Source organism: Bos mutus, chromosome 6 (assembly GCF_027580195.1).
Source record: "Bos mutus isolate GX-2022 chromosome 6, NWIPB_WYAK_1.1, whole genome shotgun sequence".
Taxonomy (NCBI): Eukaryota; Metazoa; Chordata; class Mammalia; order Artiodactyla; family Bovidae; genus Bos; species Bos mutus.
The window spans coordinates 772257-797165 of NC_091622.1; the positions used below are offsets into that span (position 1 = coordinate 772257).

Below are 24909 nucleotides of genomic sequence, written 5' to 3' on the forward strand. Positions count from 1 at the left end.
TCATCTTCTGTCGACCCCTTCTTCTCCCAGCTTCAATCTTTCCCATCATCAGAGTCTTTTCAAATGAGTCAGCTCTTCACATCAGGTGGCCAAACTACTGGAGTTTCAGCTTCAGCATCAGTCCTTCCAATGAATATTCAGGACTGATTTCCTTTAGGATGGACTGGTTGGATCTCCTTGCAGTCCAAGGGTCCAAAAGTCTCAATAGTCTTTTCCAACACCACAGTTCAAAATCATCAATTCTTCAGTGCTCAGCTTTCTTTAGAGTCCAACTCTCACATCCATACATGACTACTGGAAAAAACATAGCTTTGACTAGACGAACCTTCATTGGCAAAGTAACGTCTCTGCTTTTTAATATGCTGTCTGGGTTGGTCATAGCTTTTCTTCCAAGGAGCAACCGTCTTTTAATTTCATGGCTGCAGTCACCATCTGCAGTGATTTTTAGTTCAGTTCAGTCGCTGAGTCGCATCCAACTCTTTGCGACCCCATGAACCACAGCACGCCAGGCCTCCCTGTGCATCACCAATTCCTGGAGCCCACCCAAACCCATGTCCATAGAGTTGGTGATGCCATCCAACCATCTCATCCTCTGTCATCCCCTTCTGCTCCTGCCCTCAATCTTCCCCAGCATCAGGGTCTTTTCCAATGAGTCAACTCTTCGCATCAGGTAGCCAAAGTATTGGAGTTTCAGCTTCAACATCAGTCCTTCCAATGAACACCCAGGACTGATCTCCTTTAGGATGGACTGGTTGGATCTCCTTGTAGTCCAAGGGACTCTCAAGAGTCTTCTCCAACACCACAGTTCAAAACCATCAATTCTTCGGCGCTCAGCTTTCTTTATAGTCCAACACTCACATCCATACATGACCACTGGAAAAACCATAGTCCTGACTAGACAGACCTTTGTTGGCAAAGGAATGTCTCTGCTTTTTAATATGCTGTCTAGGTTGGTCATAACCTTTCTTCCAAGGAGTAACTGTCTTTTAATTTCATGGATGCAATCACCATCTGCAGTGATTTTGGAGCCCAAGTAAAGTCAGCCACTGTTTCTACTGTTTCCCCATCTATTTGCCATGAAGTGATGGGACCGGATGCCCTGATCTTAGTTTTCTGAATGTTGAGCTTTAAGCCAACTTTTTCACTCTCCTCTTTCACTTTCATCAAGAGGCTCTTTAGTTCTTCTTCACTTTCTGCCGTAAGGGTGGTGTCATCTGAATATCTGAGGTTATTGATATTTCTCCCGGAAATCTTGATTCCAGATTGTGCTTCCTCTAGCCCAGCGTTTCTCATGATGTACTCTGCATATAAGTTAAATAAGCAAGGTGACAATATAAAGCCTTGACGTATTCCTTTTCCTATTTCGAACCAGTCTGTTGTTCCATGTCCAGTTCTAGCTGTTGCTTCCTGACCTGCAAACAGATTTCTCAGGAAGCAGGTAAGGTGGTGTAGTATTCCCATTTCTTTAAGAATTTTCCAGTTTTTTTTTCTAAGCTCCACCCAAAAGAACAACCTCTTACACAGAAACACCAGCGTGCAGAGTGGAAGTTCCTGGCCATTCACTATGGTGAAGGAGGTGCTCTGAAGTTATTACTGCATTTGAAAACTTCCCATCCAACCTCACACTCCAGGCTGTCTTCTCCTATTCTCTTTCTCATTTCAATGGTCACCTTTCCCAGTTTCTTCCCTACCTTGCCAACTCAGTCACCTAACCACCTCTAACTTACACCTTTCCATTTCTAATATGCCCTACTCCAATCCATGACAGTGACTTAAAGCATGTCAAAGGCCTTATGCTGAGGATAAACACTGAATTTTACTCAAGACTAGAAAATATTCTCCAGGTACTAGGATCACCAGCCTTTAAATATAGAAGCAGATGCATAATAATGAACAAATAGTTTGTACAAGGGTATGGTCTTTACCATACTTGGGGAAAGCCAGGGCCATCAGCTGAGCCTGCTCAGTCCCTTCCAGGCCCTCACTGACATGCAGTGGGCAGGATTCTCACCTAAACTGCACACTTGACCACCCATGCATTCATGCATGCCCTCTGGGGGTTATTTTCATACAATGTCTGCTACAAATGATAATAAGCAAGACAAAATTAATTTTTAAAACAGAATATTTCCCTTTGTGGTTTTAAGAAGGCTACTGGTGTGCACTCAATCAAGCAGATCAAGTGAGGTGAACTCAGAACCCTGGGCTCGGCTAGGCTGGTAAAGAGCAGACAGCAAAGGCCATATTCCACATAGGTTGAGCTCTGGAGGTGAGGAGGCGGCCTGAAGCTTTCAGGCACAGGCAAGAATCAGAGGCTAGAGGTTTGGGAGGCAAGGCCTTGTGCCTACAGGAGCCAGGGGGAAGAAAGCTCTGAAGAACAACAAGTGATGCTTTTGTTCTGGCAAGCACCAAGGTACAGGCTTTAGCTGATGGTTCTTCGGTTAATATTTGGGGGTTGGGGGAGTGGAGGAAGTACAAGCAAGTTGGGAGGGAGGTTCCTCTGTTAAAGTTCCTCAGAGGATAAAGGTTCATCACTGATTTGGCAGTAAGTGAGCTACATTTCAAATATGTAACTCAGAGCCTTTCAGAAAAGGGTTCAGAAAATTAAAACAGTGCAGTTATCTTCAAATGAAAGGTCTGAAGAGTTCTTAGATATCTTGGGCTGATAAACTCAGTGCAGAAGGAATACAACAGTAATTTTTCAGTGTATCACTGATCTCTAGTATGCTCATAAAGTCAAGAAAGAGAGTGCTCAGAATGGCAAAATTGATGCAACACATATTACAAATATAGATTTAGAGAAATCACTTCTCATATTACAACTACTATAACTAAGAACATTAAATCTTATTTGGGATAATCTTTTCACAAACCTTTATTCATTCAGAGTGTCTGCCGCATTCAAAGCACAATAAGGTCAGTAGGTGCTGTGTGTCAAGCATCTGTCTTCAAAGCTTACTGTCTAGTTATAGGACATACGGTGTTTACATTGGAAACTATACAATGTTATCTCAATATCCATCTAAGAAAAACAACTTAAATATGGTAAGCAATTTGCCATTAGCTAAACAAGCTTCAGAGAAACATCTCTATCTGTTGTTTCCCTCTTTCAGATTCAGTTCCTACATGTCCCTTAGTGTAAGCATGTAAACTGTAAACATGCTTTCTAGATCACAAAAACAGGTAATTCTGGATATATACTATCTTAAGTGAGCCACCAGCTACTTCACCTACAGCTCACTTGAAGAAGAGAAATTTGATGCAAAGTTTAAGGAAAAAGTGGTTGTGATGGAATAACTGAACAACTGTCTTTCAATCTACAACCTGGCACCTTCCTTAACTGTCAAACATTTTTTTATTATGTAAAATGTATGCTACATATTATGGTTTTAGAATCGAATCCATGATTTCTTTATGGAGAGACTTGTCCTGTTTTTTTTAAGGTTTAATAAAATATCACCTGAGCAAAGTCTGACTTGCAGAGTTTTTCAAACTGTTTGATTATGACCAAAAATATAATTTTTATATCAAAAAGATATACATATATACAGCTACTCACACACTCATGTATTATTTCATTAAATGACTCTTATTCTCATATTTTCTATTCTATTTTTGTGGCTATTGATGACCCAGTAAATTATTTCAAGACCCACAAAGCAGTCATGATTTGGGAACTGGGAAATCCAGAACTGGGAAATCACTGGATGAGATATTAATATAAAAGATGCCCAATGGAATTATTTTCAGAGAGGTTTGTGACCAGAATCCTTCATAGGCCTCTAGTGTTCATCCCTGGAAGGTTATGTAAAATGTCAGGAACAAAGGTCTTTTATTTGAATAGACGCAGCTCTGCCCCCCAAAGAGCTTGTTTATGAACTTAGTCAGGACAAAACCTCTCTGTACTCATTTCCATCATCAAGCAAGTAGTACCAGTTCCAGGATCAAGATGGTTCAGGCCACCTAGACACGCCACCCACCACAGGAGGAGGAGAGCACTGTCCACTCCTCTCAGTTTGGCTCTGCATTAACTTTGATAGGGACAAATGGAGGTTGAAGAGTAACTAGTTTCTGTTTCCTGTGGTTCTAAGACATCTGTCCAATAGTGATTTAAAAAGTTACAGAATATAGTTGGGTCCATATAAACAATCTTAATTTTAGGTAGACCCTACAAAATTCATTTAACCTTGTAATAAGGTTAAGTGATTGTCACAGAGGATTAGGGAAAAGAAAAACTAATTCTGACCTACTGAGCTTATATAACTGGCAAAAAGACGTATCCATCTCTTTGCGACTCTATGGACTTGTAGCCTGCCAGGCTCCTCTGTCCTTGGGATTCTCCAGGCAAGAATACTGGAGAGGATTGTGATTCCCTTCTCCAGGGAATCTTCCCAATCCAGGGATCAAACCCAGGTCTCCTGCTCTATAGGCAGATTCTCTGCCATCTGAGCCACCAGGGAAGTCCAAGATGACGGAACAAGTAACTAAGATTTAGAAATAGAAATCACTCCTTCAGAACTTCCCTGATGGTCTAGTGGTTAAGAGTCTGCTTTCCAATGTAGGAACATGGGTTCAATCCCTGGTTGCAAAACTAATGACACAGGGCAATTAAACCCTTGCCACAACTAGAGAGAAAGCAGGGCACTAGAACAAAAGATTCCACCTGCCACAACTAAGACAAGATGCAGCTAAAAGTAAACAAACAAACGCGTATCTTTTAAAAGATGACTGCTAATCTGATAAAAAATAAAACCTATCTTAAAACAGAAAAAGAAGTCTCTCAGTGCTCAACATTCCCCATCACTTATCACCCCTTATAAAACAATCACTCCTTTGAAACTGCATGCCATACTGTCATAATCATAATGAAATATTCCCTTTTCATGTAAATCTATATGTAAAAGAATCAACTAAATAAATCAAATAGCTATAATAAAAATGCACAAGTTACATAATCAAAACCTCAAAGAATAATTCATTTAGAATAACCAACTTTGGTCATGTTACATAATGAAGACTGTTCTTTTAATGACCTTTTTTTCTGCTTTCCTTGCATATTTTTACTTTTTATTTTTGTAACTGGCCATTAGTGAATAATGATGGAAGAAAAGGTTGATTTGTTTCTTTCACCATAACTTTTGATAAATATTTTAGACATTTTCACGTAACCATACCAAATACATGCTAGGATCATAACACGGTGAGAAGCACACTGTCCACACACCAAATACATGCTAGGATCATAACACGGTGAGAAGCACACTGTCCACAGCAGAAAGACCGAATGTGCTTTCCACTTTGGAAATTACAGGCATCGTTGTTTCTATCCTTCCCAAGACATCATTACTACTTTCATATGATTTATGGCTAAAAGTATGAGAGATGGTACAAAGATCCTGTGCCAAATTCCCATATGGCATATAATACAAGCCAAACTATGAAAAACTTGTAAATGCGGGGAGATCAGATTCATCAAAGAAAGGAACAAGAGGGTTCCAGAAACTGAGCAGGAAACTAGCCAGATAATTTTTAATAGGTATGTAATTCCAAAGGAGCAGTAATGAATGTGGTCCTGCCTCTGAACATACAACGCTTGAGTAAAACATAAGGGCAGTCAGCAAGAAATTAGGCAGAGATGATTTGGTACACTATCAATCAACCCTATTTATTCTTTCATTAATCTGCCTTTTTTTTCTTTTTAGACTGAAGCTGAAATTGATATTATAACTTCTTAAATAATTTAAAAACAGATAAAATTATATGTTTGGAAAGCCCCAATAAATACTAAAATAACTAAATTACATGGGATATTGCAAATAAAAAGGTAAGAAGCTCTTTGAAAATATATATGTATGTTGTTTAATACCATCATGAAATATGTCAACCAAAATTAATAAGCAAGTGTTTACACATCACAAATTTAAACACACATTTCTAAGATGTTGACTGTCTTTGCACAGATTTCCTGAGTTCAGTTCAAACATTATTTACTATCTACAGAAAATAGATTAGATAAAACTAACATTCTGAAACAAGAACTAGAATAACGGTAAAGTGTAGGAAATGCAAACAAAATCAATAGAGGAAATAAGAGATTATAACTTGAGGGTTTTACTACAAAAGAGGGAAGCTAGAGAGATCCTGCTGAGAAGCTAGAGAGGTCATGCTGAGTTGATATGGCTCAAGCAGAAAATAAGAGAACATAAAGCTGGAAAAGGAAGCCGGGGTCATGGTGCAGAGAACCCCGAGTGACAGGGAAAAGAAGACAGACTGTACGTAAGTGCTGGAAATCTACTTACAATATTAAGAGTACAAGAGTGATAGAGCTGTGATTCAAACAGTTTATCTAGTTGTCTGAATAAGTAAGAAGTGATTAAATATCAAGAAGCTGAATGAAATGGCTATTAAAGTGATGAAAATGAGACATGACCAGGACGTGAAAATGGTAAAGCAATGATTATGAAGATGGTCAGACAATGGAGAGGGCAGAATCTTTAAGAATTAGCTACTAATTCTAAAAAAGGGTTAAAATTAAATAAAGAGATAGGGATAAATACAGGATTTTGTCATTAATAGAAATTAACAGATGCTTCCAAAAGTGAAGTTCTCTGTCTGTGTGTTAGTCACTCGGTCGTGTCAGATTCTTTGCAACCCTATGGAATACAGCCCACTTAGGCTCCTCTTTCCATGGAATTCTCCAGGCAAGAATACTGGAGTGGGCTGTCAGTTCCTTCCTGCCATTTCCTTCTCCAGGGGAATCTTCCCAACCCAGGGATTGAACCCAGGTCTCCTGCATTAAAGGCAGATTCTTAACCACTGAACCACCAGGGAAACCATTATCTGGAGCATGCTAAATTCATTAGGTCAAAAAGATGCCCAGTTATATATCAAACAAGTAGTGACAAGTGCGAGCCTAAAGCATGAGATTAACAAAATAAATCATTTGGAATTCATAAGTACGGAGTTTGCAGCATAATTCATGGATGTACTTGACATACAGGACACAGAATAAGCCTACAGCCAAAGCATCCAGGATAATCCTTTGGGAACTCAGAGACCAAAGAAGCGTTCAGAGAAATTGGCAGAAGACCTAGCAAAGTTGCTAAAATGCCACCACAGACAAAGAGGATTTCCAAATGGTAATATGAACAAGAGTGTCAAACTTTAAAGAAAGAAGGAAGAGAAGATTTTGCAATTATTACAATGCTGGAAAACACTGGATAACACGTTGCTTGTTAGGAGAATCGTTTCAGAAGAGAATTTTAGACAGATACAAAGCCACAGTGGGGATGGCCCGAGTGGTTAGAAAGCAGAAGCAAGATATTCTCCAATTATTTCGTATGTACAGCCTCAGATATGCCTCAGACAGTCAAAACTTCTTTAAAAGATAAACAACTGACAACTGTATCGGCCAACCAGCAAACACATTTATAACACTAACAAGCTTTTACCTTCTTGTGATTCTTGTAAACATTTCTGTGAGCAAACCCCTTTCCACAGAGCTTGCACTTGTAAGGTTTATCTTCACTGTGTATCACTTTGTGGGCACCCACTTGGTCAAGCCTCTTGAAAGATTTATTACAAATCTCACAATTATAGGGTCGTTTTTCTGTAAAAAAAAAAAAAATGAGTGGAGACAATCTCATATCTATACAGGTAAAGGATAAAAAGGGAAACAGCCTTCCTTGCCTTATTAATTCTTATAGACAAGTCAACAAAAATATCATTCAAACAACTGGAAAAAAGTCTATTACCCAATCCGTTAGATATATGAGCCAACTCAAAACTCACGGAACATGAGCTTGCTCTTTTACTGACATATTCTGCCAACTAAATGTATAAAGTAGCTTAGGTATAAAGATGAAGTTTTAATTCAAGGAAGAAATTCTACTTCCAGATGAAAACCCTGCTGATTGGTATGAGCTGAGGTCAGGGTCACAACTCCGAACGTGAAGGGCGAGTGGTCTGACAGAGATGGAGGTGAAGGACAGACCTGCCTCCTGCACGGCCAAGGGTCCCATGAGGCCAAGCTTCCAACCTCAGCAGGAATTACACACTTAGGTTGCTGTGTAAAACCCGTATGTATACAATATCCATGTAATGGTGACAACTAGATTTTTCAAGCAAAGCATATCTGAAGGCCACCGGTTTTTGATCTTCTATTTTCATTTGCCAAAAATATCTGTATCTGTTTCCAGATAAAGTGGCCATTCAAATACATCCTGACTTCAGTGGCCTCAAAGTACAGACATTCTAAACTTCAGAGACTTCATTAAGCAAAAGTTACTTTCAGAGCTGGATGTTTTTAAGTCTGTATAACAGACCTATCATTCAAACATGCTTAAAATGAAATTACAGCTTTGAAAACTTAAGATTCTCAAAATGTATTTGTTAATTTCTCATTAACATTTACTAGTACCTAGGTTACAACATGAATGTACCTAGAAATGTTGGGACTCTAATTATTGAATCCCTGCTAAATGTCAGACACTCTGCTGGGTACATAGGTACGTAGATGACCTCATTTAACCTTCACAGCAATTCTGAAAGGTAGGATATCTTTACACAGATGAAGAACATGGAAACTAAGGCTCAAGGAGGATCTGTTGCTGTTGTTCAGTTGCTCAGTGGCGTCCGACTCTTTGTGACCCCATGGAGTGCAGCACGCCAGGCTTCCCTGTCCTTCACCATCTCCCAGAGCTTGGTCAAACTCATGTTCATTGAGTTGGTGATACTATCCAACCATCTCATCCTCTGTCATTCCCTTCTCCTCCCACCTTCAAGCTTTCCCAGAATCAGGGTCTTTTCCAGTGAGTCAGCTCTTTGCATTAGGTGGGCAAAGTATTGGAGCTTCAGCTTCAGTCGTAGGAGTACATAACAAATTAAATGATAAATCTGAAGATTTTTTATTTCATTTAGTCCAACATTTGCTTCAGAAATAAACTAAGGTCTAGAGAAGTTAAGTAATTTGTTCAGAATTACGTGGTCAGTCAGTGGCCAAGCCAGAACTAATAGCCAGGTCTCCTGATCACCCACCTCTCAGAGCTCCTAAAGATAACAAGGTGAAGCTTTTGTACTGATGTCAGTATAAATGGAAAAATATGTGTTTTACCTGAGTGGGTGATCATATGACGCTTTAGCTGATTAGCTGAAATGAATTTCTTCATACATTCTTGACAATCAAATATTTCATGAATCTGCCAAAGGGTAAATTAACAGTTAACCGGCTGAGCCACAAAACTGTATAGGACTCAAGTATAAACATGTGGACAGTTGCCATTAAAATATCTAAACTACGCATTATAATTTAGCCCTGATTTGTTCACATTATCCTATATAAGAAACTGAAAAATGCAATAGATGGGGAAACAGTGGAAATAGTGTCAGACTTTATTTTTTTGAGCTCCAAAATCACTGCAGATGGTAATTGCAGCCATGAAATTAAAAGATGCTTACTCTTTGGAAGGAAAAGTTATGACCAACCTAGACAGCATATTAAAAAGCAGGGACATTACTTTGCCAACAAAGGTCCGTCTAGTCAAGGCTATGGTTTTTCCAGTGGTCATGTATGGATGTGAGAGTTGGACTGTGAAGAAAGCTGAGCACCAAAGAATTGATGCTTTTGAACTGTGGTGTTGGAGAAGACTCTTGAGAGTCCCTTGGACTGCAAGGAGATCCAACCAGTCCATCCTAAAGGAGATCAGTCCTGGGTGTTCATTGGAAGGAATGATGCTGAAGCTGAAACTCCAATAGTTTGGCCACCTCATGCAAAGAGTTGACTCATTGGAAAAGACCCTGATGCTGGGAGGGATTGGGGGCAGGAGGAGAAGGGGACGACAGAGGATAACATGGCTGGATGGCATCCCTGACTCGATGTACATGAGTTTGAGTAGACTCCAGGAGTTGGTGATGGACAGGGAGGCCTGGCGTGCTGAGGTTCATGGGGTCGCAAAGAGTTGGATGCAACTCAGCGACTGAACTGAACTGAATGAACATAAGTTACCTAGTAGAACATGATCATTAAAAAATGTAAAACTGTATGATATTTAAATATGTAAAACAGATGACCTATTTTTGAAGTACATAAAAAGTTTATACTCTGTAAAAAATTATACCTAATATATATTAAGTCTGTTATACACAAATTTAGACTTGGAAATATGCCAAAATTTGGCATGTTTGGAATGGATATGGATATGGAATGGAAAAACTTGCCATTAAAAATATTCCCTTTCCAGTAGTCAACACGACTTAAAACTTAAACATATGTAGTAAAGATCTAAATATTAATTACCATGAAAGACAAAGATATGATTCTGAAAACTCTGAGTGTAGCTCACAATATTCCCACAGGACAGTAGGCTAAAAATCTTCAAGTTTTATTAGTTTTTATGAGTTTCATCAAAAATATATATATATAAGGGCTATAACTTTAGCAATCAGCCAGCTAAATAAAGGTTACAACTAAGTTCAGCTCTTTCTCTCCCAGATACTAAATTAGAGAAACTGGATAGGCAGTATGAAAAGAAGTTTAGTTTGTTATCATAACTATGTAAAAAGAGCAATGTGCTGCCTAATATTAGAACTGTTGATCATCCCAATGAAGAAGAGCATCCTAGTGTTTTGCTGAAGACTGAAAAATCGTCTCGGTGAAGTCGTGTTTTTGTTTCAAACTCATTCAAGGTAGAGCTCACAAAACTAAACCCCATACAAGCACTGGCCATTCTACAGGACACCAAGATATTATGGCTATCCTTGCAGAATATCTAAGGGCCACTACAGAGTAAAAGTCAAGGGAGAAGACCCTGAACTGGTACAGCAATGAATAAAGAGAGGAGGACTGGAAAACAGCTCCCCTGACCTAAGTGACCACAGAAGAACTCAAGACAGGGACACGCAGACGACGATACCGGGAAGGGAAACAGAAGCTGGTGCAAGGCTGACAGATCCCTAGTCTGTGGTGTGAGTCTCAATCCTATACCCAACCACACGGCGGTCTGAGGCTGCCATCAGCCTTCTGCTTCTGTCAGGTCTGATTCTTGGCGAGTCAGTGAACAAAAATGGGAAAAGCAGGGAAAAGATGAACAAGACAGAGCAGAATGAAGTCATTCCACTGGACTCTGACGTAGATCCTTGCTTATATGCGGTGGCTTCTAACCTTGAAGGGAGATGTACAGGGTTCAAAGAGTCCTATGGTTCCTCAGAAAACAGGGTGCGCTGTACACAAGTACTGAGAAGGCAAGGACGACACAGTACAGAAGGAAGCCTTCAGTCTAAGAAATTTTAAAGGGTACATCTTCAACCATCAAAGATCCTCACAGCATGATATGAAGTGTAATGTTTATTTAAAGATAGTAAGAACAGATTCATATTCTTAAACTCTGTAACATATATCTTTTACAATAACAAGCTATAAACTCATGACATGCCTTCTGAGACATACATAAGTGAAAATGTTTATTTTTATTTTCAATGTTCTATTTATATTAGTATATACAAATTTAAAATTATTTATCCATACAAAAATGGTAGCTGCTGCTGCTGCTAAGTCACTTCAGTCGTGTCCGACTCTATGCGACCCCATAGACAGCAGCCCACCAGGCTCCCCTGTTCCTGGGATTCTCCAGGCAAGAACACTGGAGTGGGTTGCCATTTCCTCCTTCAATTCATGAAAGTGAAAAAATAAAGTGAAGTCACTTAGTCGTGTCTGACTCCTAGCGACCCCATGGACTGCACCCTATGAGGCTCTTCTGTCCATGGGATTTTCCAGGCAAGAGTACTGGAGTGGGGTGCCACTGCCTTCTCCTATGGCAGCTGTTAAACTACTACAAAATATACTGGTTTACTTAACTCTCATGCCTTTCATGGAGAAGGAAATGGCAACCCACTCCAGTATTCTTGCCCAGAAAATTTGATGGACAGTGGGCTACAGTCCATGGGGTTGCAAGGGGTTGGACAGGACTGCATGGCTGAGCACACACAGCTTTCAAAACATGAAACATTTTTAAGGGTTGAACTGAACTTTGATATTTCTAGAATTATAAAATACAATATTCACATGAAAGCACTTTTGTGTTGACTCTCTTATTCATAGTGGAAAACTCAACCAAAGCGATTTTCAAAACTCCTATAAAAGTTTAATAAAACAGATTTAAAGTGACAATGATACTAATTATGCCTAATGCTAAGTAAAGCATTTTATAATATGTTTATAGCTTACTAAATTGATATGAAGAATAACAACCATAATCTGATGTCCCAAATTAAATAAGTTCCAAGAAGGATCATACTATATCTTATTGTAATATAGGACAGCACATAGTAATATAAAGAATTAGTCTCGTCGTTTTTCAGTCAAAGTTGTGTCCAGTGTTTTGTGATCCCATGAACTGTAGCACACCAGGCTTCCCTGTCCTTCACTATCTCCCCGAGTTTGCTGAAACTCATGTCCATTGAGTCAGTTTTGCCATCCAACCATCTCCTCCACTGTCACCCTCTTCTCCTCTTGCCCTCAATCTATCCAGTATCCAAGTCTTTTCCAGTGAGTCAGCTCTCGGCATCAGGTGGGGAAAGTATTAGACTTTCAGACACAAAGTCAGTTCTTCCAAGAGTCAAGGGTGATTTCTTCCATGACTGAAAGGTCTGATCTCCTTGCAGTCCAAGGGACTCTCAAGAGTCTTCTCCAGCACCACAGTTTGAAAGCATCAATTCTTCGATGCTCAGTCTTCTTTACTGTCCAATACTCTCATTTGTACATGAATACTGGAAAAACCATAGATATGACTACAAGGACCTTTGTCAGCAAAGTGATGTCGCCCCCATTTTAATATGCTATGTTTGCTGAAATCAGACTGGTTATATTCTTTGCAGTCAAAGAAGGAGAAGCTCTATACAGTCAGCAAAAACAAGACTGGGAGCCGACTGTGGCTCAGATCATGAACTCCTGACTGACAAATTCAGAATTAAATTGAAGAAAGTAGGGAAAACCATTAGACCATTCAGGTATGACCTAAATCAAATCCCTTATGATTATACAGTGGAAGTGACAAATAGATTCAAGGGATTAGTTAGATTTGATAGACAAAGTGCCTGATGAACTATGGACAGAGGTTCGTGACCCTGTACAGGAGACAGGGATCAGGACCATCCCCAAGGAAAAGAAATGCAAAAAGGCAAAATGGTAGTCTGAGGAAGCCTTACAAATAGCTGAGAAAAGAAGAGAAGTGAAAGGCAGAGGAGAAAAGGAAAGATATACCCATTTGAATGCAGAGTTCCAAACAACAATGGTAAGAAAGCCTTCCTCAGTGATCCATGCAAAAAAATAAAGGAAAACAACAGACTGGAAAACACTAGGGATCTCTTCAAGAAAATTAGAGATACCAAGGGAACATTTCATGCAAAGATGGGCTCGATAAAGGACAGAAATGGTATGGACCTAACAGAAGCAGAAGATATGAAGAAGAAGTGGCAAGACTACACAGAAGAACTGTACAAAAAAGATCTTCATGACACAGATAATAACAATGGTGTGATCGATCACTCACCTAGAGCCAGATATCCTGGACTGCGAAGTCAAGTGGGCCTTAGGAAGCATCACTATGAACAAAGCTATGGAGGTGATGGAATTCCAGTTGAGATATTTCAAATCCTAAAAGATGATGCTGTGAAAGTGCTGCACTCAATACACCATCAAATTTGGACAATTCAGCAGTGGCCACAGGACTGGAAAAGGTCAGTTTTCACTCCCATTCCCAAGAAAGGCAATGTTCAAATCCCCAAAGAATGTTCAAATTACCACAAATTGCACTCATCTCACACCTAGGACAGTAATGCTCAAAATTCTCCAAGCCAGGCTTCAACAATACATGAACCATGAACTTCCAGATGTTCAAGCTGGATTTAGAAAAGGCAGAGGAACCAGAGATCAAATTGCCAGCATTCACTGAATCACCAAAAAAGCAAGAGAGTTCCAGAAAAACATCTGCTTTATTGATTATGCCAAAGCCTTTGACTGTGTGAATCACCACAAGCTGTGGAAAATTCTTAAAGAGATGGGAATGCCAGACCACCTTACCTGTCTCCTGAGAAACCTATATGCAGGTCAGGAAGCAACAGTTACAATTGGACATGGAACAACAGAATGGTTCCAAATAGGAAAAGGAGTACGTCAAGGCTGTATATTGTCACCCTGCTTATTTAACTTATATGCAGAGTACATCATGAGAAATGCTGGGCTGGATGAAGAACAAGCTGGAATCAAGATTGCTATGAGAAATATCAATAACCTCAGATATGCAGATGACACCACCCTTATGGCAGAAAGCGAAGAAGAACTAAAGAGCCTCTTGATGAAAGTGAAAGAGGAGAGTGAAAACGTGGCTTAAAGGTCAACATTCAGAAAATTAAGATCATGGAATCCACTTCCATCACTTCATGGCAAATCAATGGGAAACAGTGGAAACAGTGACAGACTTTATTTTGGGGGGCTCCAAAGTCACTGTAGATGGTGACTGCAGCCATGAAATTAAAAGACACTTGCTCCTTGGAAGAAACGCTATGACCAACCCAGACAGCATATTAAAAAACAGAGACATTACTTTGCCAATTGTCCAGTCAATGCTATGGTTTTTCCAGTGGTCATGTATGCATGTGAGAGTTGGACTATGAAGAAAGCTAAACGCTGAAGAATTGATGGTTTTGAACTGTGGTGTTGGAGAAGACCCTTAAGAGTCCCTTGGACTGCAAGGAGATCCAACCAGTCAATCCTAAATGAAATCACTCCTAAATATTAATTGGAAAGACTGATGCAGAAGCTGAAACTCCAGTACTTTGGCCCCATGATACAAAGAACTGACTCACTGGAAAAGACCCTGATGTTGGCAAAGATTGAGGGCAGGAGGAGAAGTGGACAAAAGAGGATGAGATTGTGGGATGGCATCACCGACTCAATGGTCCTGAGTTTGAGCAAATTTTTGTGATAGACAGGGAAGCCTGGTATGCTGCAGTCCCTGGGGTTGCAAAGAGTCGTATATGACTGAGTGACTGAACTCAGGTTTGTCATAGCTTTTCTTCCAAGGAGCAAGCATCTTTCAATTTCATGGCTGCAGTCACCGTCTGGAGTGATTTTGGAGCCTAAGAATATAAAATCTATCACTGTTTCCACTTTTTTCCAATCTATTTGCCATGAAGTAATAGGACTGGATGCTACGATCTTAGTTTTTTGAATGTTGAGTCTAGAGTATAATGTAAATGTGGCATATTCATAGATCACTATCTGCTGTTTAGGGGAAATACTACCACCAAACTCTATTAGACATTAGACATACCCGACTATAAAAACGGGGCTTCCCTGGTGGCTCAGAGGTAAAGAATCTGCCTGCCAATGCAAGGGATGCAGTTTTGACCCCTGAGTTGGAAAGATTCCCTGCAGAAGGAAATGACAAACCACTTCAGTACTCTTGCCTTGGAAATGCCAGGACAGAGGAGCCTGGTGGGCTACAGTACATGGGGTTGCAAAAGTAGGACACAACTTAGTGACTAAAGAGCAACAACGATAAGAACAGACTCAAAAATGGAGTCTGTAGAAGCTGCTTGTGGATTCAGCAAGGGTAAGTCAAAGGATCTATGCTGTGATGGACAAAGAGCTACACTGAGCTACCAAGTTATTAACATTCTGCAGAGACAACTTGGAGACTGTATTCCACCACTAGGTGGGATTTAAATCTATCTATAGAGATATTCCCTGGGGAAAAAGTTCTTATATTATGAAGAATATAATTGGAAAAGAGGACATTTTTCAGAATTATGTCCCACAACCAACTTTGCTGAAATATTCTACTTGGCAGAATCTTAAATTTGGTAAGATATCTTAATTTTAAACTTTCTAAAATCAGGGAAAGAAAACAAAGAATTATAGCACCAGGAGGATATTTAGAAAATGTCTATTCAGCTGGATTTTACACTTTTTGTCTCAGACTAGGTTCTGCTTCAGAAGCTTTAAGGGTGATAGGGGAAAAGAGAGATGTAAAAGAAGCAGTATCTGGATTGGATTCTGCGCTAAACTTTTAGAAAGTAGCTTCAGTGCTTGCTCCAGTAGCACTTATGCTAAATTTGGAATGATAGAGAAGACAAGCATGGTCCTCAAATATGAATTACATGTCAATTCCTGAGGTACTCTCTATTTTTAAACAACCTGATTGAGATAACCTCTTGGAAACTGAAAAAACAAAGAAGCTTCATGGCACTTAGGGAATTGGAGAACAGCGGTCAGCTCCATGTCACACTTAATGAGAGGCCCCGTGCTCCACAGAGGGTTAGTGACAGACTGTGACACCCACAGTCCTCACTCTGTCCACTGCTCGTCCCATATTTTCTCCCTAAAGATCCAATCACTTAACATGCAGGGTATAACCCTAGACATCACAATAATTTAACTATCTTATATGTTACAGGTCAAATCCACAGCCTAAATTGTTGAAGATATTGCACTGAATATCATATGAATTTTAAGATCTGTCAAGTTATTTTGGAATATATATATACACAAACAAAGAGACAAAATTCAATTTATAAACTATAATGTAAAATTTTACTTCCACTGGTACCATCTCCTCTTCTTTAGTATTAAATGATTAAGAAACAGTATCATATGCTCATAGATATTCTGAAAAAAATCATATGTGAAATCAGGAAATAATCATTTGTATCTTTGTTATAGTAATACATAAAATAAAATTTTGGACTCTCCCATGATATGAACAAAAATCTAAATTCTATTTTAACTCTATTCTGTCATAAATTTGATTAACAAGTGCTAATGCTGTTAGGGTTAATAGCTGCCATTTTTTTCAGGTTAACTTTCGTATGAAAATAGTAACTTAGTAAACTGTTTTATGTTTATTACAAAATGTATTCAATTTATCTTCTCCTAATACAGCTGACCACTGAACCACAGAGGGGTCTGGGGGTTAGATCCACTGCACCGCCACTCCCACTCCTCCTCACTGGCCCTTCTAGTGGAAAAGTTGTGTAACTTTACAGTGGACCCCTCCACATCTGCAAATTCAACCAATCCCTGGCTGTACGGTACTGGAGTACGTATTGACTGAAAAACGCTGTAAGTAGACCAGTACAGCTCAAACCTGTGCTGTTCAAGCGTCAACTGCATAATCATTTGTTTCTGCTGACAACACTCTGACATTTTTGTACATTATTTTAAGCTCTTCAAAATAACAGAGCTCTTGCCTTTGTTTTTCCAGACTTAAATATAATACACATACATTTCAGGCTAAACGTCACTGTAGAGTTTATTATAAATATACAAAAATATTGTGGTTTCCTCAAATGTATAATATTTCCTGAGCAACAGCAACTGGTGAAGCATGAAACCAGTATGAGGTGTTGTGACGAGGGGCTCAGACACTACCCCACATTGGAGAAATATTTCTACTTATTCCGAATAACAATAAACAACTCAAAATATTCTTTTGCAAGAGTTGGCTTTTCTGTATATCAGTCTTGCTTTTTAGAGTACACTGTGTGCCCAGTCGCTCAGTTGTGTCTGACTCTGTGACCCCATGGACTGTAGCGTGCCAGGCTCCTCTGTCCATGGGGATTCTCCCCACAAGAATACTGGAGTGGATTGCCATGCACTCCTCCAGGGGATCTTCCTGACCCAGGAATCGAATTGAGGTCTCCTGCATTGCAGGTGGATTCTTTACCAGCTAAGCTGCCAGGGAAGACCCTTAGAGTACATTAGTATAAAATTAATGACAAAGCTCTGTCTTCACAATATATAAAGCAATTAAAATTTTTCCTGGCAGACACTATGACTAAAGATCTTACACTATGATGAACATTAGTTTTTATTTTACTGACCTTCCTATGCTCCTGTAGGCTTGATGCTGAAGAACACTTTTTATTGCACACTGAACATATGAGTTTTTTCTTAGGATCCCCTAAAGAAAAACACAAATGAAATAAAATAAAATATCATCATGATTTACATGAAACTATTAACAGGAGCATTAGATAAATGTTTCTAGGTGACATATAATTTCTAAAAGGGTATTTCATCTTCTTCACTTGTAACTCCAAAATTGTCAGTTTTGTAAATATATCCATTAAATTTAGATAAAGAATAGGCTATATTTTGAAACTTTTCTTTCAAAATCTCAGTACTATTTAGCTTGGTATACTACTTTCTACATATACAACACGGGCTTTTCACCTCTGCATGTACTAATTTAGTATAAAAAGAGTAAAGCACACTTCCATGAAAAATTAAAATTAATCAAATGTGTACATAAAACACTGTATTTATTCACTTACAAGCTGATTTTGCCACTTGCTTTATATTTTAACAGAATATTTTATTTAATCAGCTGGGTTTTTAAAAATGGAATTCATAGGTTATTCTTTTCAGTACTACAAGCTTGCAAGATCATTGAGTATATATTAACCATCTTAATGTTAAAAACCAGAATAAAGTAAGATCAAGAATAGTAAAACATGTGTTCCCCATCCTGAACCCTCTTCCCTCCTCCCTCCCCATACCATCCCTCTGGGTCGTCCCAGTGCACCAGCCCCAAGCATCCAGCATCGTGCATTGAACCTGGACTGGCATCTCGTTTCATACATGACATTTCACATGTTTCAATGCCATTCTCCCAAATCTTCCCACCCTCTCCCTCTCCCACAGAGTCCATAAGACTGTTCTATACATCAGTGTCTCTTTTGCTGTCTCGTACACCGGGTTATTGTTACCATCTTTCTAAATTCCATATATATGCGTTAGTATACTGTATTTATGTTTTTCCTTCTGGCTTACTTCACTCTGTATAATAGGCTCCAGTTTCATCCACCTCATTAGAACTGATTCAAATGTATTCTTTTTAATGGCTGAGTAATACTCCATTGTGTATATGTACCACAGCTTTCTTATCCATTCATCTGCTGATGGACATGCTCTTGAAAATGATTTGGTTCAGAAATGTTCAGGGTAGAAAAAGGATGGGGAACACATGTATACCTGTGGTGGATTCATTTTGATATTTGGCAAAATTAATACAATTATGTAAGGTTTAAAAATAAAAATTTAAAAAAATAAAATAAATAAAATAAAGAAAGCTGAGCACCAAAAAAAAAAAAAAAAGAATAGTAAAACATTACGTGACATTCATAATATTACATAAATCCTACAAAGTTCAATTTTTGTCTTCTTCATAGTGATTATAATTACAGTAGGTCATTTCAAACTTCATAGTGGCTATGGAAAACAAAAGAATGAATAAAACAAGATTTTCAAATACAACGTAATAACAATATCATATATATAACCACAGGATATTTTTTCAACTTTTAATTGATTTCAAAGAATCAATAAAGTAAACAATTAATAAAATGAACTATCATGCATCCATCACTTGGCTCCCAAATGACTAACCCATGCCTATTCCTGTCACAACCTCAACCCTATGCAGTCCTCTCCTTCTCTCTTTTTTTGCAAGAAATCTAAAATCAGTAGAAAACAAGGTAACAAAATTATTTTTTAAAAGATTGTGTTTATGAGAGAGGAATATCTTCAGAAAAAGTAACATATTAATTATTGTCTTATCATTCAAGATACTTATTTCATATAATGCACTCTTCTTAGCATGTTAAATAGTACAGCCAAGAAAAATTTTTTGATGATTGACAAGTAATATGGCCAATAAAGGAGAAAATTCTCCTGAGCAAAATGAGTATCTTACAGCATGCATTTGGTCACCAATTCTTTATACATATCTATTAAAACATGAAGGGCCACTGAGAAAGAATATACCCTCTTTTCCAACTTGCATAAAAGATGATGCATTAAAGTGCTACACTCAATGTCATCAAATTTGGAAAACTTAGCAGTGGACATGTGACTAAAACTAACTAAGAGGTTAGTTTTCATTACAATCTCAAAGAAAGACAATATCAAAGAATGTTCAAACTACTGCACAATAGCACTCATTTCAAATGCTAGAAAGGTAATGCTCAAAATCCTTCAAGCTAGGCTTCAAAAGTATGTGAACCAAGAACTTCCAGATGCACAAGCTAGATTTAGAAAAGGCAGAGGAAGCAGAGATCAAATTGTAAACGTCCAATGGATCATAGAAAAAGCCAAAGAATTCTAGAAAATCATCCAAGTCTGTCTCATTGACTACGCTGAAGCCTTTGACTTTGTGGATCACAACAAACTATGGAAAACTCTCAAAGAAATCGGAATACCAGACCACCTGACCTGTCTCCTGAGAAACCTGTATGCAGGTCAGGAGGCAACAGTTAGAACCGGACATGGAACAACTGACTGGTTCCAAATTGGGAAAGGAGTACGTCAAGGCTGTATATTGTCACCCTGCTTATTTAACTTACATGCAGAGTAAATCATGCAAAATGCTGGGCTTGGATGAAGCACAAGCTGGAATCAAGACTGCCAGAAGAAGTATCAATAAGTTCAGATATGCAGATGATACCACCCTTATGGGAGAAAGCTAAGAGGAACTAAAGAGCCTCTTGATGAAGGTGAAGGAAGAGACTGAGAAAGTTGGCTTAAAACTCAACACTCAAAAAACCAAATCATGGCATCTGGTCCCATCACTTCATGGCAAATAGAAGGGGAAAAATGGAAACAGTGACAGCTTTTATATTCTTGGGCTCCAAAATCACTACAGACAGTAATTGCAGCCATGAAATTAAAAGACACTTGATTCTTGTAAGAAAAGCTATGACAAACCGAGACAGTGTATTAAAAAGCAGAGACATCATTTTGCCAACAAAGGTCCATATAGTGACAGCTATGGTTTTTTCAATAGTCATGTACGGATGTGAGTGTTGGCCCATAAAGAAGGCTGACTGCCAAAGAATTGATGCTTTCGAACTGTGGTGTTGGATTAGATTCTTGAGAGTCCCTTGGACTGCAAGGAGATCAAACCAATCCATCCTAAAGGAAACCAACCCTGACTATTCATTGGAAGGACTGATGTTGAAGCTGAAGCTCTAATACTTTGGCCACCTGATGCCAAGATCTGACTCACTGGAAAAGACCCTGATGCTGGGAAAGATTGAAGGCCGGAGGAGAAGGAGACGACAGAGGATGAGATGGTTGAATAGCATCACCGACTCATTAGACATGAGTTCAAGCAAACTCCTGGTGATGGTGGAGAGCAGGGGAGCCTGACCTGCTGCAGTCCATGAGGTCGCAAAGAGTCTCGGACATAACTGAGCATCTGAACAACACAACAACCTTACTTTAATCCACAGTCCTCTGTTGTCCCCGCTTATCCCTTAAACCAGCTACTTTTTGAGTTTAGACCTTTTTTCTTTCCCACCAGTTAGGTCAGGCTTGAGGGAAAGAAGAGAGAGAGAAGTGAGATTTCCATAATCACCCACTCCACCTTTCCCAATACTTCTGCCACTGCTCTACCAGCTGGAGTCAGAGACAATATACCATCCCTCCTCTTCAACCTTTTCTCTCCTCTAGAATCCTAGTCCTCGGAAGAAATATGGGGAAAGTTTATGACTGTTTGCCTGAGAATGTAGGTAAATGTTATCTCCTGTAAAATCAAAATCTCTTGTCAGCAACCACAGAATCAAATCAAAAGAGAAAGAATGGTTAAGATGGTTAAGGTGGGTTTAAGGGGATCAATCCCCTCACTGCTTCCTCTTGAGTAACTGGAAAGGACACCACCCTACAAGTTTCCCCAGGGTCAAGGACAAGAGCAACTACAAAGCTACAACCAGACTTTATGCCATTTTAGTTTATTATATTCAGGTAAGTCTGATATTTGACTTTCCGATTCAGCTTTCAAAAACAGTCAGGAACCCATTACTACCTAATGTGGGAGATGCATGAAAAATTAATTCAACAATACTGAATACACAGCTACTTAAGTACTGTGAGTTTCAGCACAATGTAGGTTAAGTGTGCCTCCAGGAGCTGGTCTGAGAACCTACCCACCATATGTTATAGGTGCTATGGAAAAATGTGATTCATATTTAAAAATTCATCTTCTCTCTTCTCAGTATCTTCAATTCATATCACCTAACAAGGAACATATGTCCTTGTCAGTGGTAAAGCTGCAAGACCTTCTCTTTCCTTGAATACCTTTGTCTTTCTAGAGTAAAGGGTTCTACAACCATATGTACAAACTGCGTTTTTTCATTATTCTGAATATGGAATATTCTTTCCCCAAATGGCCATGTAGTTCACAGACAAAAGAGAAGAAGCAAGAGAGAGGCTATGAATGAGAGGCAGACTGTGTACCAATTCCAGCAAAAAATATGCATGTGGCCTTTGGCTGAAATACAGTAAGTTCCATATTTTATAGAATCCACAACATAGAAAAACAAAAAACTTCCCTTTATAAATTCACTCCTACAAAATCACCATGAGTTTTCAGAATCAGCATATTTTAATATCCAAGACCAACTACAAGAAGTCTTAGAGAAATTATGCTTATAGCACAGTCTGAAGACCACATGCCCAATAACAAGAATGTAAGTTTCCAGAGTTTTACTGTGCATCTGGTTTTTTACTTAGTTCAGCAAAGTTAACTTTAAAAATGACATAAAAGATTTGTTATAATACATTGCAGACAAAGATGGGGGAAATTAAGAACAGCATTTTAAACCATAACAGCTATTAAAAAGCAAAAACTATGAAGAGACAGGTCTATCAAAAAGTCATGACTGCCTTTTGCAGACATAGAAAAGGCCCAAGTATAAAGAAATCAGAAAAATGCCACCTTTTCTACATCAGTCATGTATCATTCAAAAGGAGAGAGAGGTCAGGACAATGTGAAGTCTAAGTGCTGTACCTCGTTCTGAAGCTGTATTTCACAAGGCCGTACCTCCTGCCACCCTGAGCTTTCATACATGGCTGGTACTGAGAGTCAGCCCAAAGCGGTGATGTGAAGTTGGACCCAGCAGTCATGCTCATATGAGCTTTCCCAACTAGCATTAAAGGAGACACTTTTGGGACACTGAATAAATACAGGAAACAGAAGCTGAGTTCCAACTATTCTTTTCCCCTGCACGTGAGAATAAACAGGATAGAAGAAAAGAAATAACACTTTCCTCCTATCCAAAAAGACATTTCCACCCTTAAGCCAACAGCAATAGTAATCACCTGAGAAAAGTATCAGTACAGAAGGATATGAGAAGTGCCGTGAACCTCAGTCTCCTTTAAGGAAAAGACACTGAAGGAAACAGATCATTAACTCTGGAAATATTAACCTGTTCAATTTAGTGCAACAGATTCAACCCCTAAACCAAAATGCATTTACTGTGTGCTAGGCAGATGAAATCTAAATAACAAAGCTGCTAACTGTTTAGCTATTGTTTAGCTAGCCATTTGAAAAAATTCAAATTGTATCTGCTTTATAAATCCAAATATATTCAATTTGCAGGTCAAAAAGTAGCCAGTATATCTTCCCCAATATAGCAGAAATGTAAGAGTTTTTTAAAAATGAATTTTACTGTGAAAATATTAAGGCAGACGAGCCATCAGTTAGTAGTTTTTAAATATATCTACCATGAGAGAAATTTCACATGCTGAAGCATTAAAATTACTACTTAAAATATTAATTCTTAATACATCTGGCTACCAAGCACAAACAGATCCTAGCTTAGGTTTCCAGTTATGATTAATTCAGAAATGGGAAAAACGATGACTATCACTGAAATCAACTTAAAAAGAAATAATGTTCAGTGAAAGAAAAATTCCACTTCCAGAGCTCTACATCTGTGTGAAATACAATGGAAAAGAAAGCTCTGTGCTTGCGAGTGAGAATTAAGAACAGACCATAGCAGCCTGGGGAGAGGAGGCCCCTTTAAACACAGCCCTCTGATGACTCCTTACCGGTGTGGACGTTCTCCTGGTGTCTCCTCAGGGCTTCCTTGCTCTTCAGCCTCTTCCCACAGCTGTCTGCCTTACACACAAACCTGGCATCTCCCTGGCACGTCTCCTGGTGCTGTTCAAAACTGCAAGACAAGCAGGACAGAGGAACAGGGAGAGGAAACGGTGAGGACACCTACTCATTTCTAGCATCCTGGCTGGCTTTTGTAATGCATGCTCCCCAGCAGAGCTCCAGGGTCATTGTAAGCATTACCTAGGCAGGGAGGAAGGAAAGCACTGAAATTCTGTAGCCATATGATACTAAACCACTAAGAAGCATGAAAGCATGCATGCCAATAACGACCCACAATCGTGTAACAGCCATCTGATAACTCAGACACAAAACCTCGATGCTGAACTGAAGGAAGAATTGCAAACAGAGCACTGAAAACTTCGTGAAGAATCCTTCAGACTGCTTTTCGCTGAGCACTGAAGAACACTGAGGGGAAATAGAAAAAAACAAACAAAAAAAACTGGAAGTCTAGGACAAAAGCTTATGAAAATACCTCTACTTTGAATAGAGTCACATTCATGATCTCTTCTTTTTATTCTGTCTTTTGCCCTTTAAACTTTTTAGTAGCACCTAGCAGTAAGATCAGCTCAGCTAAAGTATGCTTAAGGTAGTATATATAACATAAATTCAATAAAAACTGACTAGAATGCAGTTTCAAAATATATTCATTAAAAAGTATATAGCTTTTGCTTGTTTAAAAGTATATAAGAGAATTTCTAAATGTATAATATAAAAGTTAAGATTTTTCAAGTTTTGAACAGAAATTTTTAATCTCAAATATCATAAGCAAAAGTGGGTAAATATATGAAAATTATTTTAATATGAAATACAGCATGTTTCAAAATTTTACTTGAATGAATAAAAAATGAAACATTAAGCCTATGTTAAAGAGTTCTTGCTCATATGCAAGGTGACATTCTGTTAAAAATAAAAGTTTATAAATACATGTATACACTTTCTCATTTTTAGTAAC

At 38.7% G+C, this 24909-nt stretch overlaps 1 protein-coding gene and 1 non-coding gene across 15 annotated transcripts in view; one reads left to right on the forward strand and one right to left on the reverse strand.

Annotated features, from left to right (window-relative positions):
* Nucleotides 1-24909, reverse strand: part of PRDM5 (PR/SET domain 5) — a 255315-nt gene that overhangs the window by 117494 nt on the left and 112912 nt on the right. For 9 of the 14 annotated variants that reach the window (XR_011464445.1, XM_070371912.1, XM_070371919.1 and 6 more), the window contains 5 exons: nt 24270-24362; nt 23888-24009; nt 17878-17957; nt 9113-9197; nt 7452-7609 (listed from right to left, as the gene is read on the reverse strand). Coding sequence is in view for 12 of the 14 variants with exons in the window: in XM_070371912.1 (XP_070228013.1) it covers nt 7452-7609; nt 9113-9197; nt 17878-17957; nt 23888-24009; nt 24270-24362 (538 nt within the window). In the remaining 2 variants the exon portion in view is untranslated. The remainder of the gene's footprint in view (nt 1-7451; nt 7610-9112; nt 9198-17877; nt 17958-23887; nt 24010-24269; nt 24363-24909) is intronic. The other 5 variants (XR_011464446.1, XM_070371913.1, XM_070371915.1 and 2 more) reach the window with 1 other exon arrangement.
* On the forward strand, nt 16081-16185 carry LOC138988322 (U6 spliceosomal RNA). The gene has a single exon (XR_011464630.1). It is a non-coding gene; the product is annotated as a U6 spliceosomal RNA (small nuclear RNA).